The 14,064-nt window shown below is 44.5% G+C and overlaps 3 protein-coding genes across 3 annotated transcripts in view; all 3 read left to right on the top strand.

Annotated features, from left to right (window-relative positions):
- EAH_00045860 (hypothetical protein, conserved) overlaps positions 1–4,403 on the top strand; it is a gene marked incomplete at both ends in the record, with an annotated part of 7,509 nt that extends 3,106 nt beyond the window's left edge. Inside the window, 7 exons of the mRNA XM_013391562.1 lie at positions 447–662; positions 866–985; positions 1,430–1,513; positions 1,720–1,844; positions 2,031–2,156; positions 2,391–3,107; positions 3,528–4,403. Coding sequence (XP_013247016.1) covers positions 447–662; positions 866–985; positions 1,430–1,513; positions 1,720–1,844; positions 2,031–2,156; positions 2,391–3,107; positions 3,528–4,403 — 2,264 coding nt within the window. The remainder of the gene's footprint in view (positions 1–446; positions 663–865; positions 986–1,429; positions 1,514–1,719; positions 1,845–2,030; positions 2,157–2,390; positions 3,108–3,527) is intronic.
- Positions 4,404–6,580: 2,177 nt separating this feature from the next.
- On the top strand, positions 6,581–9,774 carry EAH_00045870 (MORN repeat-containing protein, putative; the record flags this gene model as incomplete). Its single annotated transcript, XM_013391563.1, has 8 exons — positions 6,581–6,676; positions 6,891–6,918; positions 7,136–7,279; positions 7,674–7,757; positions 7,978–8,184; positions 8,678–8,779; positions 8,981–9,127; positions 9,374–9,774. The coding sequence occupies 8 exons, from the start codon at positions 6,581–6,583 to the stop codon at positions 9,772–9,774; spliced, it is 1,209 nt and encodes a 402-aa protein (XP_013247017.1).
- A 2,484-nt stretch (positions 9,775–12,258) lies between these two features.
- Positions 12,259–13,033, top strand: EAH_00045880 (HD domain-containing protein, putative; the record flags this gene model as incomplete). The annotated part of the gene is made up of 3 exons (XM_013391564.1): positions 12,259–12,436; positions 12,558–12,616; positions 12,872–13,033. 3 exons carry the CDS (start codon positions 12,259–12,261, stop codon positions 13,031–13,033), a joined length of 399 nt encoding a protein of 132 aa, XP_013247018.1.
- Between the last annotated feature and the right edge of the window lie 1,031 nt (positions 13,034–14,064).

Consider the following 14,064-nt stretch of genomic DNA (forward strand, 5'->3'; position numbering starts at 1 on the left):
TCGGATGCCTTTAGGGGTTTTGTTTTTGGTGTTTTGTTTTATAATTATTTATTTTAAGTATTTAAATTAAACTCTAAATAAACCGACGTCTTGCAGCAGCAGCAGCAGCAGCAGCAGCAGGGGGCCCCCCATGCAGCAGCAGCAGGGGGGCCCCTCCTTTTCTTATGGAGGTGTCTGTACAGCTCAGAGATGTATTGACAGGCTGAGGGTTTAGTTTATTGCTTTTTCATTAAACTTTGCTTTAAAAAGACAACACCAGGCGAACTCAGCAGCGAAGGTTTAGGGTTTAGGGTTTAGGGTTTAGGGTTTAGGGTTTAGGGTTTGGGGTATATGTGGGGCGTCTTCCTGGGGTGTCAGTCATATCTGGGCTGCATTTTGTTTCTTCACATGCGTTATACCCTCTTGATCGAGGGTTTAGGGTTTAGGGTTTAGGGTTTAGGGTTTAGGGTTTACAATGGAGCTAGGGGGGTGCGCAGACAGCAGGACACCCTTAACGGCTCCTCCTCGTATTGCTAACCCCTTAAATATATCAGACAGTGCTAAACCCTATCAAAAGGGCTGGGCTTTAGGCGGTGCTTCTGAGCGCTCTCAAACCCCTGGGGGCCCCTGGGGGGCCCCCCAGCAACGGCCGGATGCTACGGGGTATCATGTTGCTTACGACGGTGCGCAGGGTTTAGGGTTTAGGGTTTAGGGTTTAGGGTTTTGGGGGTGTTAAAGGTTTAGTTTTCTCGTGGGCCTCACGGGTGGTGCGTAGACAGAAGAACTGTTTTCCTTCACACCGTTGGAGGCCGAGGGTTTAGGGTTTACGGATGATGAACTAGGGTTTAGGGTTTAGGGTTTAGGGTTTAGGGTTTGGTTGACACAGGGGACCCTCGACAAAGGAGCCGACGAAAGACAGAGTGGATATCAGTTTTATGTCTCCTTCTTTTCTTTGGTGGTTTGGGGGCCCTTTATTGTCTCCGCTACGTCTCTGATACTCCCGCCCGTAAACCCTAAACCCTAAACCCTAGACAAGCTCTTCTTAAACCCTCTCCAAACCCTAGGAGGCCCGGGGAGGCTGAATAGACCCTCTGCTCAAACCCTAGCCTGAAAGAACTGCAACTGCATTCTTTTAAAACCCTAAACCCTAAACACTAGCTAACGCAAGGCAAGCACTAACGCCCGTCTCTACACCAGCCCCTTATCGAGGGTTTAGGGTTTAGGGTTTAGGGTTTGGATTGTGTTGCAGCTTCGGCCCCTCAATCTCCGCAGTGTATCATATCCAACAGCGCCGAGTGCAATGCGTACAGCTTCCCGTCTTTCTTTTCAGGCAAACCCTAAACCCTAAACCCTAAACCCTGAGCAGCACGAGCGAAACAGCCGGTAGCCCTTCCGTGCGAGGGTTTAGGGTTTAGGGTTTAGGGTTTAGGGTTTTGAGGGTGTGCTGCAGAGGACATGGTGCGCCTTGTTGATGCTTCGCCTGAAAATAATTCCTTTCTCTTCCGGTCTCCGATGCCTCTCGCCCCAGGCGGAGGTCAGAAAGGGTTTAGGGTTTAGGGTTTAGGGTTTAGGGTTTTAGGGTTTTAGGGTTTAGGGTTTGGCTGCTGGAACCAGTCTTTCAGGTTGTAGGCGTTCAAATGTGTGCTGTTTATTGTCCAGATGGTGGCTGTAATAGGGCTTGCGTCTCCCCTACTTCTAGGGTTTAGGGTTTAGGGTTTAGGGTTTAGGGTTTGGGTGCAGGTTCTATCCTGATTGACCGCCTGAAGGCCGCCATGCAGCACCAAGCAGAGCTTGCGGGTTTTCAGCTGCCTGAGGCATTCGAACTTAGGGTTTTTCCTCTCGTTTGGGATGGACATAACAATGCTGTAAGGGTTTAGGGTTTAGGGTTTAGGGTTTAGGGTTTAGGGTTTAGGGTTCGGGGCTTTGGGTTTGGCAGTTGGGGGTTAGGGATTGATTTTGTGGTGTGGGATGCTGGGGTTGAGGGTTTAGGGTTTAGGGTTACCCCGTTTCAGGGTTTAGGGTTTAGGGTTTAGGGTTTGTGGTTTGCGCAGCTGAACGAGAGGTGCGAGTTGAGTCGAGAGGTTTGTTTGTTTGAGGGGAGCAGCAACTCTGCGGTGTCTGTACACCACTGGCCCCTTTACGGGGAAAGTGTAAACCCTTACGACGTCCCTGAACCGGTAGGGTTTAGGGTTTAGGGTTTAGGGTTTAGGGTTTTGGGGTTGGTGTGCCCCGGCATCGATGCCTGTCGTCAGTAGTTTCTAGGGTTTAGGGTTTGGGGTTTAGGGTTAAGGGTTTTTGCGCGTGGGTGCTAGGAAACGCCATCCACTGGCTCCCTAGGGTTTTAGGGCTTAGGGTTTAGGGTTTAGGGTTTAGGGTTTAGGGTTTAGGGTTTAGGGTTTAGGGTGTTGCAGAATCGCATTGCAATGGCGAAGAATTTGGCGTCGTGGTGCGGAGACTTCTTAGTACAGCGGGTAGACCTTCTTTATACGCAGCTGCATTTAGGTGCTGCTGCTGCTGCTCCTGCTGCTGCTGCTGCTGCGCCTGAGGCCGGTGCAGCAGCAGCACCGCGTACTCTTGCTGGGGTTGAGACTCAAGACAATCCGTCTACTGCTGCAGAAGCAGCAGCAACTGCTGCTGCTGCTGCTGCTGCTGCTGCAGAAGCAGCGAAGAATGCCCAAGCAGCAGCAGCATCGGCAGCAAATCTAGCAGCTGCTGCTGCAGCTGCTGCTGCTGCTGCTTCTCCATCCCACTCTGCATGCAATAAGTGCTCAAGCTGCAGCAAGATGAAGCACTGCCAGAAGCAGAAGCAGCAGCAGCAGCAGCAGCAGCAGCAGGAGCCGCACAAGGTTCACAATCATCATAAAGGCAAGCTGGAGGAGACATCGGCTGCTGCTGCTTTGACTACAGCAGCCGCAGCAGCAGCAACAGGAGTTGTTAGCAGCCCCACCAGCAGCACCAGCAGCAGCAGCAGCAGCAGCAGCAACAGCAGCAGCAGCAGCAGCAGCAAGAAGGCCACAGTGGTTCTGCTGCACTGTCATCATGGTAGAGACAGGACAGGTTTAATTGTCGGAGCCTATAAAATGAAGTACTTAGGGTTTTCGCTTGCAGATGTCTGGAGAGACAACCGAGTAAACCCTAAACCCTAAACCCTAAACCCTACTATTAAGCTCTATATGTGGCTTGCCTATCTACCTTTATTTGTATGCATGCATGCATGCATGCATGCATATATTTGCATGCATTTACCTGCATATCTTTGCATGCATATCTTTGCATGCATCTATTTTAATCTATTTTCATCTATTTTCATCTATTTTAATCTATTTTAATCTATTTGCATGCATATATATGCATGCATCTATTTTCATCTATTTGCATGCATCTATTTGCATGCATATATTTGCATGCATCTATTTGCATGCATATATATGCATGCATATATATGCATGCATCTATTTGCATGCATCTATTTGCATGCATATATATGCATGCATATATATGCATGTATTTAAATTGTTTGTATTTGTTGTGTTGTGTGCATTTGTTAGGCGTTGGGCATGGAGTTGTTTGAGGCTTTAAATTCTTTGCTGTGGTTTTGTTTATACTTGCAAGAGGGTTTAGGTGTACGTACAGCTGAATGCTTTGATATATATACAGAGCAGCAGCAGCAAAATAAACAGCTGCTGCTAAGTGCAAACGGAGAGGGCTTAAGAGATATACCCTGGCCTCCATCAAGGCCCCCAGAAGAGCTGCTGCAGAGACACAAGCAGCTGCAGCAGCAAGAGCTGCAGCAGCAGCAGCAGCTGCTGCAGCAGCAGCAAAAGTTGCAGCAACAGCAGCAACAACAGCCCAACAAACATGAGCTTTTCTTCAGGGGACCTGCTAAAGATAATCCCCTGCAGCAAGACCAGCAGCAGCACCCACAGCAGCAGCAGCAGCACCCACAGCAGCAGCAGCAGCAGCCACAGCAGCAGCAGCAGCAGCCACCGCAGCAGCAGCAGGGGGAGGTGACTGCTGCTTCAACACCTCTAAATGAAGGCAGCAGCAACAATGCAAGTGCTGGAGGAGGAGAAAACAAAGATGACGCTGCAGCAGCAGCAGCAGCAGCACCACGTGAATCAGAAACAGCAGCAGCAACAACAACAACACCCGAAGCAAAAGCAGCAGCAGCACAAACTCCCGCAGAAGCAGCATCACATGAGCAGCAGGCAGGCCCTGTCTCTGATGCAGCAGCACCAACAGCACCATCGCCAGCAGCAGATGCAGCAGCTTCAGCAGCAGGAGCAGCTCCAGCAGCAGCAGATGCAGCGGCAACAGCCCCAGCAGCAGAAACAGCAGTTCCAGCAGCAGCAGCAGCTCCAGCAGCAGCAGCAGCAGCTCCAGCAGCAGCAGCTCCAGCAGCAGCAGCAGCAGGAGGGAACTAGCTTGGGTTATATGTGGCCGTTCAGTTTGCTCTCAAAGCAGCAACGGCAGCAGCAGCAGCAGCAACAGCAGCAGGAGCAGCAGCAGCTGCTGCTGCTGCTAGTTAGTCCTTTGTTTTTGCTGCTTGCATGCGGGGAGGAAGCAACCCCACCAATAAACACATTTTTGATTGCGGGTTGTTGATAAGGAGACAGAGAGATGCAGCTGTCTCCTTGCCGCTGCTGCAGCGAACTGCATGCAGAATATCATGCACGCGGTGTACGTTCAGCTAGCTAGCTAGCTAGCTAACTAGATGGATAGATAGGTAGATATGCGTACAGTGTGTTTAGCTAGCTAGATAGACGTATACTCCAGCTAGCTAGCTAGCTAGCTAGCTAGCTGAGGATAGCTAGCTAGCTGGGGGCTGGCCTCGTTGAAAGATGAATGGATGGGGGGTTTAAAAGTAAAGTGAAGTGCAGAAGAGGTGAGAAGAAGACAGAGGGGCTCCGTCTCTGTGTGTTGCAGCAGCTGTTATTTATCTTGCTTTGAAGAACCCTAAAACCCTAAACCCTAAACCCTAATAATAGCAACAGCAAGCAAAGGGTTTGCTTGCTGTCCCTTTGAAGCAGCACGGCTTTAGTCTGCTGCTGCGGCACGTAGTAGGAAACACAACTGTCCCCTCTCCTCAGGGTCTACACAAACCCTAAACCCTAAACCCTAAGAAGCAAATAATCATTTGTTTGGCTGGTGAGGCTGTGTGTCTTCTGTTTGTTGGGGCTGTCTGATCCTAGAAGACAGCAGAAATTCAGGTGTACGTACACCTCAGATCCCATAAAGGGAAGGGAGAATCGCATTAGGGTTTAGGGTTTAGGGTTTAGGGTTTAGGGTTTTGTTTGCGGACCAACAAGGAGACCGCTACTGAAGTGCAGCACGACGGGTGTTTTAAAGGGCCTTCATTGTTTTTATTTTGTTTGATTGATTTATTATTATTTAATTATTTGATTATTTATTTATTTATTTATTTATGTCTCGCTTCTTTTCAATACGTGTGCAGGAAGACACAGGGGCCCCCTGGCCTCCTAAGGATGAAGAGTGTGTATATAAATAAAAGTTTATTAACAATGAAGATTCTTTTTTTAAATTATTTTTAAATTCAAATAGTTAATTTAAAAATAAATTATATAATTTATTTCTTCTTCTTCAGTGCTTGAGCTGTCTGTACACCGGAGAAGTCGCAGCCCTCAGAGGCGGCGGCGGCTGCGGCGGCGGTGAGGGAGAGAGCGAAGGGTTATTTTGCATTGTTTTTTTGTAAATTTAGTTGTAAATAATTGTAAAATATGTTTTATTTATTAAATTTGAATTAAAAATATACTTTTTTCTTCTTTTTACCCCCTGTTTTTGCTATTCTTTGATTGAACAGCAGCAGAGGCGCCGCTGCAGCGCCGAAGTTGGGTCTATACAGCCGAAGGTCTCTAAGGTAATTACTGCTGTATTTTCTTCTTTTACATTATTATTTATTAATTTTAATTAATTTATATCTTTTTTCTCATACATCTCAGCAGAAGAACCGCAGACAAAGAGGCCGCAGCAGCAGCAAATCTACTCTTCATTTAAGCAGCGCCCTGTGTTTCTTTTTCTTTTTAAGTTTTGTTTAGATGTACATACACCGCAGCTTCAACAGCAAACAACAGCAGCAAAAGAATATACATTTAAGAGAAAAAGCAGCACATATATATCTCTGAAGCGGTTTATATAGGGGCTCTTAAAGACAGCAACAGAAGCAAGACAGTAAAAAACTATAGAAGACAAAAGGAGACAGTTAAAAAGATATTAAAGAAGGAAGTGCAGACAAATTAAAAATATATAAAAGAAGTTCTTTGCTGTTCAAACAGAGACAGACGGAGACAATAATAAAGATATAACAAAGAACAAGATATCAGAGAAGACGAAAGGCAATTAAATAAAAAGATTAAAAACATAAAAATAAATAAAAATAAACAAATAAATATTAAAAAAATAAAGAAGACAGAAGGAGACACAAAGAAGAGACAAAAAGAGACAGAAGAAAGGCACGGGGGCTTTACTTTATATATCTCTAAGAAGAACAACCACTACTTAACCTCTGACGGAGATCTGCTTCAAACCCTAAACCCTAAACCCTAAACCCTAGCCATCTTCTTCTTCCTTCTGGCGGGAGAAGATGGGGGCGGGGGTTTCTTGTCAGTGTTTTGACTCTGAGAAGGGAGACAACGATACTGAGTTTGCGCCTAACCAGCAACTAGCAGCAAATGGAGGGGTGAGGGTTTAGGGTTTAGGGTTTAGGGATTAGGGTTTAGGGTTTAGGGTTTAGGATTTAGGATTAAAAGAGGGCTTTGTAGCCACTTGCATAAAGCAGATAGGTACCCTGTCTCCTGCCGTGTGGGAGACAGTTCGGTAAGCAGGGTTTGCGGTGAGGGTTTAGGGTTTAGGATTTAGGGTTTAGGGTTTGGGGTTTCTGTGGTTTTGTACAGGCGACTTCCGCGAAGACGACAGTGCTGAGTGCGTGCAGAAGTTATGGGGTTTAAGGTTTAGGGTTTAGGGTTTAGGGTTTAGGGTTTATAGCGCATAATACTGCGTGTAAATTGTTAAAGATTAACTATTGATTGTAAATTGTTTCCTATTTCCTATTAATTGTTTACAATTTCCTAATTAGGGTTTAGGGTTTAGGGTTTAGGGTTTAGGGTTTAGGGTTTAGGGTTTAGGGTTTGCGCACTAGGCGGGGGAGTGCAGTACACGGGAGAGCTGAAGAACGGCGTCAAAGAAGGGTTTGGGGTTTTGCTGCGGCCCTGCGGATCGAAGTTCGTCGGCTACTTTAAAAACGGTGTCGCAGAAGGAGAGGGGACCTTTCAGCACCCACTAGGTCTGCTGCTGCTGCTGCTGCTGCTGCTGCTTATGCTGCTGCTGCTGCTGCTTATGCTGCTTATGCTGCTTATGCTGCTGATGCTGCTGGTGATGCTTATGCGGCTTATGCTGATGCTGCTTATGCTGCTGCTTATGCTGATGCTGCTTATGCTGCTTATGCTGCTGATGCTGCTGCTGCTTATGCTGATGCTTATGCTGCTGGTGGTAATACTGCTGCTCGTGGTGCTGCTGCTGCTGCTTCTAGTGCTGCTCTTGCTGCTGCTGCTGCTGCTGTGGGGAGGGTCGAATGCCTTTGTCGGCGCCCAAGGCCCAGATGAGGCGGGGACCATCAAGAGCACCTAGGGTTTAGGGTTTAGGGTTTAGGGTTTAGGGTTTAGGGTTTGGTGTTTTAGGAGACAAGTATGAAGGGCAGTGGAAGAATAATAAAGCACACGGAAGGGGCCGCTTTACGCATGCAGATGGCTCTTACTATGATGGTAAACCCTAAACCCTAAACCCTAAACCCTAGGTCTAGCTCAGACCCTTTTGCTTGACTGGCTCTTCTTCTCTCACCCACTACTACTATTACTACTACTACTCCTCTGCTGCTGCTGCTGCTCTGTTGCTGCTGCTGCTGCCGCTGCTGCTGCTGCTGCTCTGCTGCTGCTGCTGCTGTTGCTGTTGCTTCTGCTGCTGCTGCTGCTGCTGCTGCTGCAGGCGAGTGGGTCTACGACTATCAAGAGGGTTACGGGGTGGAGCACTGGGCTGACGGCAGCAGCTACAAAGGCGAATATAAGAAGGGTGCAAAAGAAGGTGAAGGTGTCTTCATGTGGCGAGACGGCAGTGTTTATCGAGGACAGTTTAAAGATAATAATATTCAAGGGTTTGGGGTGTACACCTGGGCTGATAATAAACAATATACAGGTACTTCTACCCTCACTTCTCTTCTCTACACTTTTTATATCCGTTTTCGCTCTTTTCGCCGCTTTTATTTTATATCTTCTGCGGTCTAATATACATGCGTATTATTTATTTATTTATTTATTTATTTATTTATTTATTTATTTATTATTTATTTATTTATTTATTATTTATTTATTTATACAGTTGCTTTGATGAGAAGCAATATACTACATTTTCTTTTTATTATTATGTATAATTATATTATTGTTATAAACATATATATTATTATATATACATATTATAATAATTAATATTATTTATTATATATTATATTATCTACCGTATTATATAGTATATATTATATTATCTACTCTAATATATATTAAATAATCTATTAAGATATATATTATATTATCTACTGTAATAGGGTTTAGGGTCTCTATAGGCTAGGGTTTAAGGCTCGGATTATAGGGTTTAGGGTTTAGGGTTTAGGGTTTGTGAAGTGTCTCTACAGGCCAGTGGGTTAATAACCACATGGAAGGCCAGGGCAAAATGCTTTTGTCTGATGGACGTGTTTATGAAGGCGGTTATCGAGCCGACAAGAAGCACGGCAAAGGTCCTCTAAACCCTAAACCCTAAACCCTAAACCCTAGAGCGTACAAGGACCCCAACTTCGTGTGCGCTGTTTCTGCCTGCATTCTTCTTCATTGCGCATCTTTTGCCTCGAACCCCAGGGTTTATGGTTTAGGCTTTAGGGTTTAGTGTCTAGGGTTTAGGGTTTAGGGTTTAGGGTTTAGGGTTTAGGGTTTGGGTGCAGGGAAGGTGACGTGGCCTGACGGGCGGTGGTTTGAGGGGGAGTGGGTAGACGGGAAGCAGCACGGCTTAGGCCGATATTATTCTATTGAAGGAAAGGCTGTCTCTGAAGCAGAGTGGCGGTTTGGAAGGAAGATATCCGTCACAGAAGGTCTCTAAACCCTAAACCCTAAACCCTAAACCCTAATGAACCTCCGGGGGTGGTATGAGGGAGTGTGCTGCGCTTCAAGCGAGTTGTTTATGAGTCTTTGTATGTGGCTCTTAGGGTTTATCTTGAGGGTTTAGGGTTTGCTAGGGTTGTTTCGAGGGTTTAGGGTTTAGGGTTTTAGGGTTTGTTGGGGTTGTTTCGAGGGTTTAGGGTTTAGGGTTTAGGGTTTGTGGGGTGTCTTTGCTGCAGCACCTGTAAACACTCTGCCTCCCTCTACTGCCTTGGAGGCAGCAGATGAAGAAAAGAGACAGCTTCTCTCTTCTGGAGGCCCCAACAACAACGGTGTCTCCGAACAGCAGCAGCAGGAGGAGCAGGAGCAGGAGCAGCAGCAGGAGCAGCAGCAGCAACAGGAGCAGCAGCAGCAGCAGAGCCCAGACAAACAAACAACGAGAAAGGGTGGAGGTTCGCATGCACGATGGAGGAGAGACAAATCAAAGAAAAAAGAAAAAGCAGACGAAGATGAGCAGCAAGCCCCTTCACCCTTACCGGCTGCAGCAGGAGCAGCAGCAGCAGCAGCAGCACCTGATACGAATCAGGCGAAGAAGAAGAAAGGGTTTTCTTTATTTGGGAAGAAGGATACGAAGGCTTAGCATATTAACTTTTAGTAGGTTTTTAATGTTTCATGCATGCATGCTGCTAACTTACTTCTTGTTTATTCTGCTGCTGTTGATGCTGCTGCTGCTGCTTTTGCTGCTGCTGCTAGTGTTTTTCTTAATGCGGCAGTCGATACTTCAGTTCTTCTTTCTTCCCTCAAAGGCAACTTTAATGTTGGGCTGCAGCAGCAGCAGCAGCAACAACATCTGCAGCAGCAACAGCAACAATAGCAGCAGCAGCAGCAGCAGCAGCAGCAGCTTGCGCTGCTGCTGCTGTCCTACGCGCATGCAGTCTGCTTCTGATGTACTGCTGCAGCACCAAAGGGAGACCGAAGCCGTTTTGTTTGCTGCAGGTTGTTTTTCTTTTAAAGCATTTTTGTTTGAGATGCACGCTTGTTCGCCTGCCACCATTCGCAAACCCTAAACCCTAAACCCTAGCCACACAGATCAAACAAGGAACAGGCAGTTGCGCTGCGTTCATAAGCGGAGAGAGAGGGCTATAGAGATGTGCAGTTAAGACTTTAAACTATCTATACACCCCAACCAGCACAGTTTCTGATGTAACGGTTTAGGGTTTAGGGTTTACGGGGGGCAGCCGGGTGTATCGACAGCTGTCTCATATAGTTTAGGGGTTAATGCCTAAGTACATAAAAAGAGAAGAGGAAAAGATATAAATGATATATCGCTAAAGAAACCCTGGGGTGTCTGTCCTTCTCTCTAAGCCCCAACTGCATGCATGCATGCATGCATGCATGCATGCAGAAAAGCTTTTAGGGTGAATTAGGAGGCCAAATGTTGTGCTGTACGGTTGGGGTGTGCATACACCTCAACAACTGAGGCAAGCAGCACTGGAGGAGATAATAGAGAGGGTTTTACTTTTGAATGGCAGCAATTAAAAAAAAGATAAGGGCAGCATTATTTGTTTGGTGGAGACCAACAAAACAAATAATTAAATAATAATATTTATCATTACAGTGCATATAATAGTATAATATATATTATTATTTATCATATATATTATTTATAATAATCTGTCCCCTTTCACATAATAATATATTTTACTATTTCATAATATTATATAATATATATTATATTATATTATTACATGAAAAGAGGCAGACGTTGAGGGAAGAAGGCAAAGCTAAGTGATAAACAGAAGTTTAAAGTTTAAACTACAAACAGCCAGACAGTACAATGCTCAACGACAACAACGCATGCAAAGACAGCCCCGATTATTCGCCTCCAAGTGAACGTAATCATGCATGAATGCATGCATGCATGCATGCATGCATGCAGATGCCGCTTGTTCCTAATTCTGCTGCGCCCTCAATACTGCAGTCTTTTGTGTGTCTTACGTCTGTAATAATTCGATAATAACAGCAGAAAAGCGATAAAGCTACCGGTTTAGTCTTAGTGAGTGATGTTTTAAGCGGAGGCTTTCAGACTGATAAGGGAAAAGAATAAGAAGTTTGCAAAACTCACGTTTATTTCAGCTAGTCGAACTCAATGTACTGCGTGAGGAGCGACACCCACAGAGGCGATCTGCACAGACACTGCAGCAATTTCTGCTGCGTCTTCATAAGCAGACAAAGACAAAAAATAATAATTAAATCGATTAACTCTGCAGCAAACCTCCCGATCTGCATTAAAGAAGTTTTGGGGAAACCTCCGTGCGGGGTAGAGGGGCCCCGGGGCCTCGCCGCAGGGGGCCTCATATGATCATAAGAAGTGAATATTCAGCAATTGTTGTGCTGCGATGATTGCAAGCTTTGAAATTAAGTATAAACATATATCTTTTGGAATAATATTTTGTCTTTTTTCTGATTTCGCCACTATCTTCTGCTTTCTTTCGAGAAGATACCCGCAACATTTCGTGTTTCTGTTTCAGCTTTCGATTTGCTGGGGAGGGAGCGAAGATACACCGCAGGGGAACTTCGGCGGTAATTGGCTGCTTATTTCGATTTTTAGAGAAAATAATGAGAAATATAACTATAATTGTCGGTAAATAATGGAAGGAATTGCTGAATTTATGGCGTTTGGCCGCAAGATCAAGAAGTTGAAAAGAGCGGGTTGGCTGCGGTATATACACCCAAGCGATGCAGAAAGCGTCGCCGATCATTCTTTCGGAGTTGCACTTCATTTTCTTGCATTATCTGACGAAAACCTGGTTGTAAATGGCAAAATAGCGGATAGAAACAGGTTAGTAAGTAATATGCCGTCGTCTTCCCTGATGAATACCTACGTGCAATGCAGAATCTTGATCTTTTCGTGTTCTTTCCGATGTCAATGAAGTTGAAATTCATAAATTCAAGTATTTCATATAGCGCGAAATTTATATTTCCCGCATCTTTCGGGGCTTTTGCAGCGAATTAGCTGAGTTTTTCAACTGCTTTTCACCTCCTGTTTCGGTAGAAGCCATTCGTCTTCACTATTTATTTTCATTCAATTTCCCGCTTCCTTTCGGTCTATTGCAGGTGTACGATGATGGCCGTTGTGCACGATCTTGCAGAGTCGATCGTCGGTGACATAACTCCCCTTGACCCGATCACTCCTGAAGAAAAAGCAGAAAAAGAAAGAAATGCAATTCAGTCTATTTGTAATTCTTTAGATTCCAAACGCGCACAAGAACTCATCGGCCTCTGGGAGGAATATGAAAGAGGTACACACAGCACATCGAGCACCAGAGATAAAACAAACACAATTAATAGCAAATTCGAAAACAATAACAACAGCAACAACAGTAGATAAGATAACAGATACGTGCTGTCTCTGCTCTACAGGAGAAACCCCTGAGGCGATGCTTGTCAAGGATGCAGATAAGCTGGATATGATTACGCAGGTAATGAGATGATTTGTTTCCCATTATTTGTTCAGGGTTCAGGTCTTAGAGTTTAGGGTTTAGGGTTTAGGGTTTAGGGTTGGATTTACTTCATTCTGTATTGTTTCCGTGGGAGTATATCTTATCTTTTAAAGTTGTTTCTTTGATGTGTACACAGCACTTGCATTTATATTGCAATAAAACCCAATGAAGCCTCAGCCCTCGCTCGATCCCTTTGCATTACTTATCTTTGTATAATCTTTGTTTGTTTTGCAGGCATTTGAATACGAAAAGCGTCATGGAGTTTGTCTTGAAGAGTTTTTTATTTCAACTGAAAAAATATTTAAAACGCCGGCGTTTAAAACCCTCAACGAAAACCTTCGAAAATCGCGGAGCGCGTTTTTTAGCGATAACCCCAAAGCCCAGGCTAAACCCTAAACCCTAAACCCTAGAGTAGTGCACATACACCTGGAGTCCTAAACCCTAAACCGTTGAGGGTGTATGTACACCTCACGCAGCTAATAATAAACCCCTGCAAACCCTAGACTGTTAACGGCATGCTGTAGGGTATATACACTCTAAACCCTCGGCTGTAGCCCTAGACTTCACTTCACTTCTAAACCCTAAACCCTTCGATTTAAACCCTAGACTGTAAACCCTTAGTAAACAGAAAACCCTCAGTTAATTTGATAGATAGATTTTAAAACGCAAAGCGCTATCCCTGCATGCACTGCATGCCTCGAGGTGTATGTACACCGCAGGCTGTACATCAACGGCTCAGAATTTCTTTTTCTCCCTCCTCTCCAACTTTTACTTTTTTTATATTCTCTGTCTTATAAACCCCCTATTTATTTCATTTAAATGAAGCGGGAGGTCTGCAGCAGCTAGCTGCAGCAGCTGCAGCTGATACCTGTTGCTGTTTGGGGCAGGAAGCCAGCTGAGCTAGCTGCAGCTGCAGCTAGCTACAAGCTATAGTACACACAAACACAATAAGTATATATATTCTATACATACATACATATATGTAGAATATATGCGTATATATATGCATATATACAGAATATATATATATATATATATGTATACATATATATATATATTATATATATAAATCCATATACATATATGTATATGTATATATATAGAATATATAGAATATATATATATATATATATAGTGTGGTCCCTGTCCCCCTTCTGTCTCGTTTGCGTTTAAGTAAACACCGGAAGACGGCAATGATTGATTGTTTTGCATATTTAGAATAAATAATTTGGATTAAGGCGACGTAATAACAGACATTATTATTATATATCTCGTGAGGTGTATAGTCAGCTGATAGTGGACCCCTAAGGAAGTAGTTTTGTTTAGTATGGGCTAAGTAGAAGTAGGAGTTAATATATATATTAACTTCTATTCAACTATAATATAATATAATATAATATAATATAATATAATATAATATAATATAA

Source organism: Eimeria acervulina, genomic scaffold (genome assembly GCF_000499425.1).
Source record: "Eimeria acervulina Houghton genomic scaffold, Eah_scaff665, whole genome shotgun sequence".
NCBI lineage: Eukaryota > Apicomplexa > Conoidasida > Eucoccidiorida > Eimeriidae > Eimeria > Eimeria acervulina.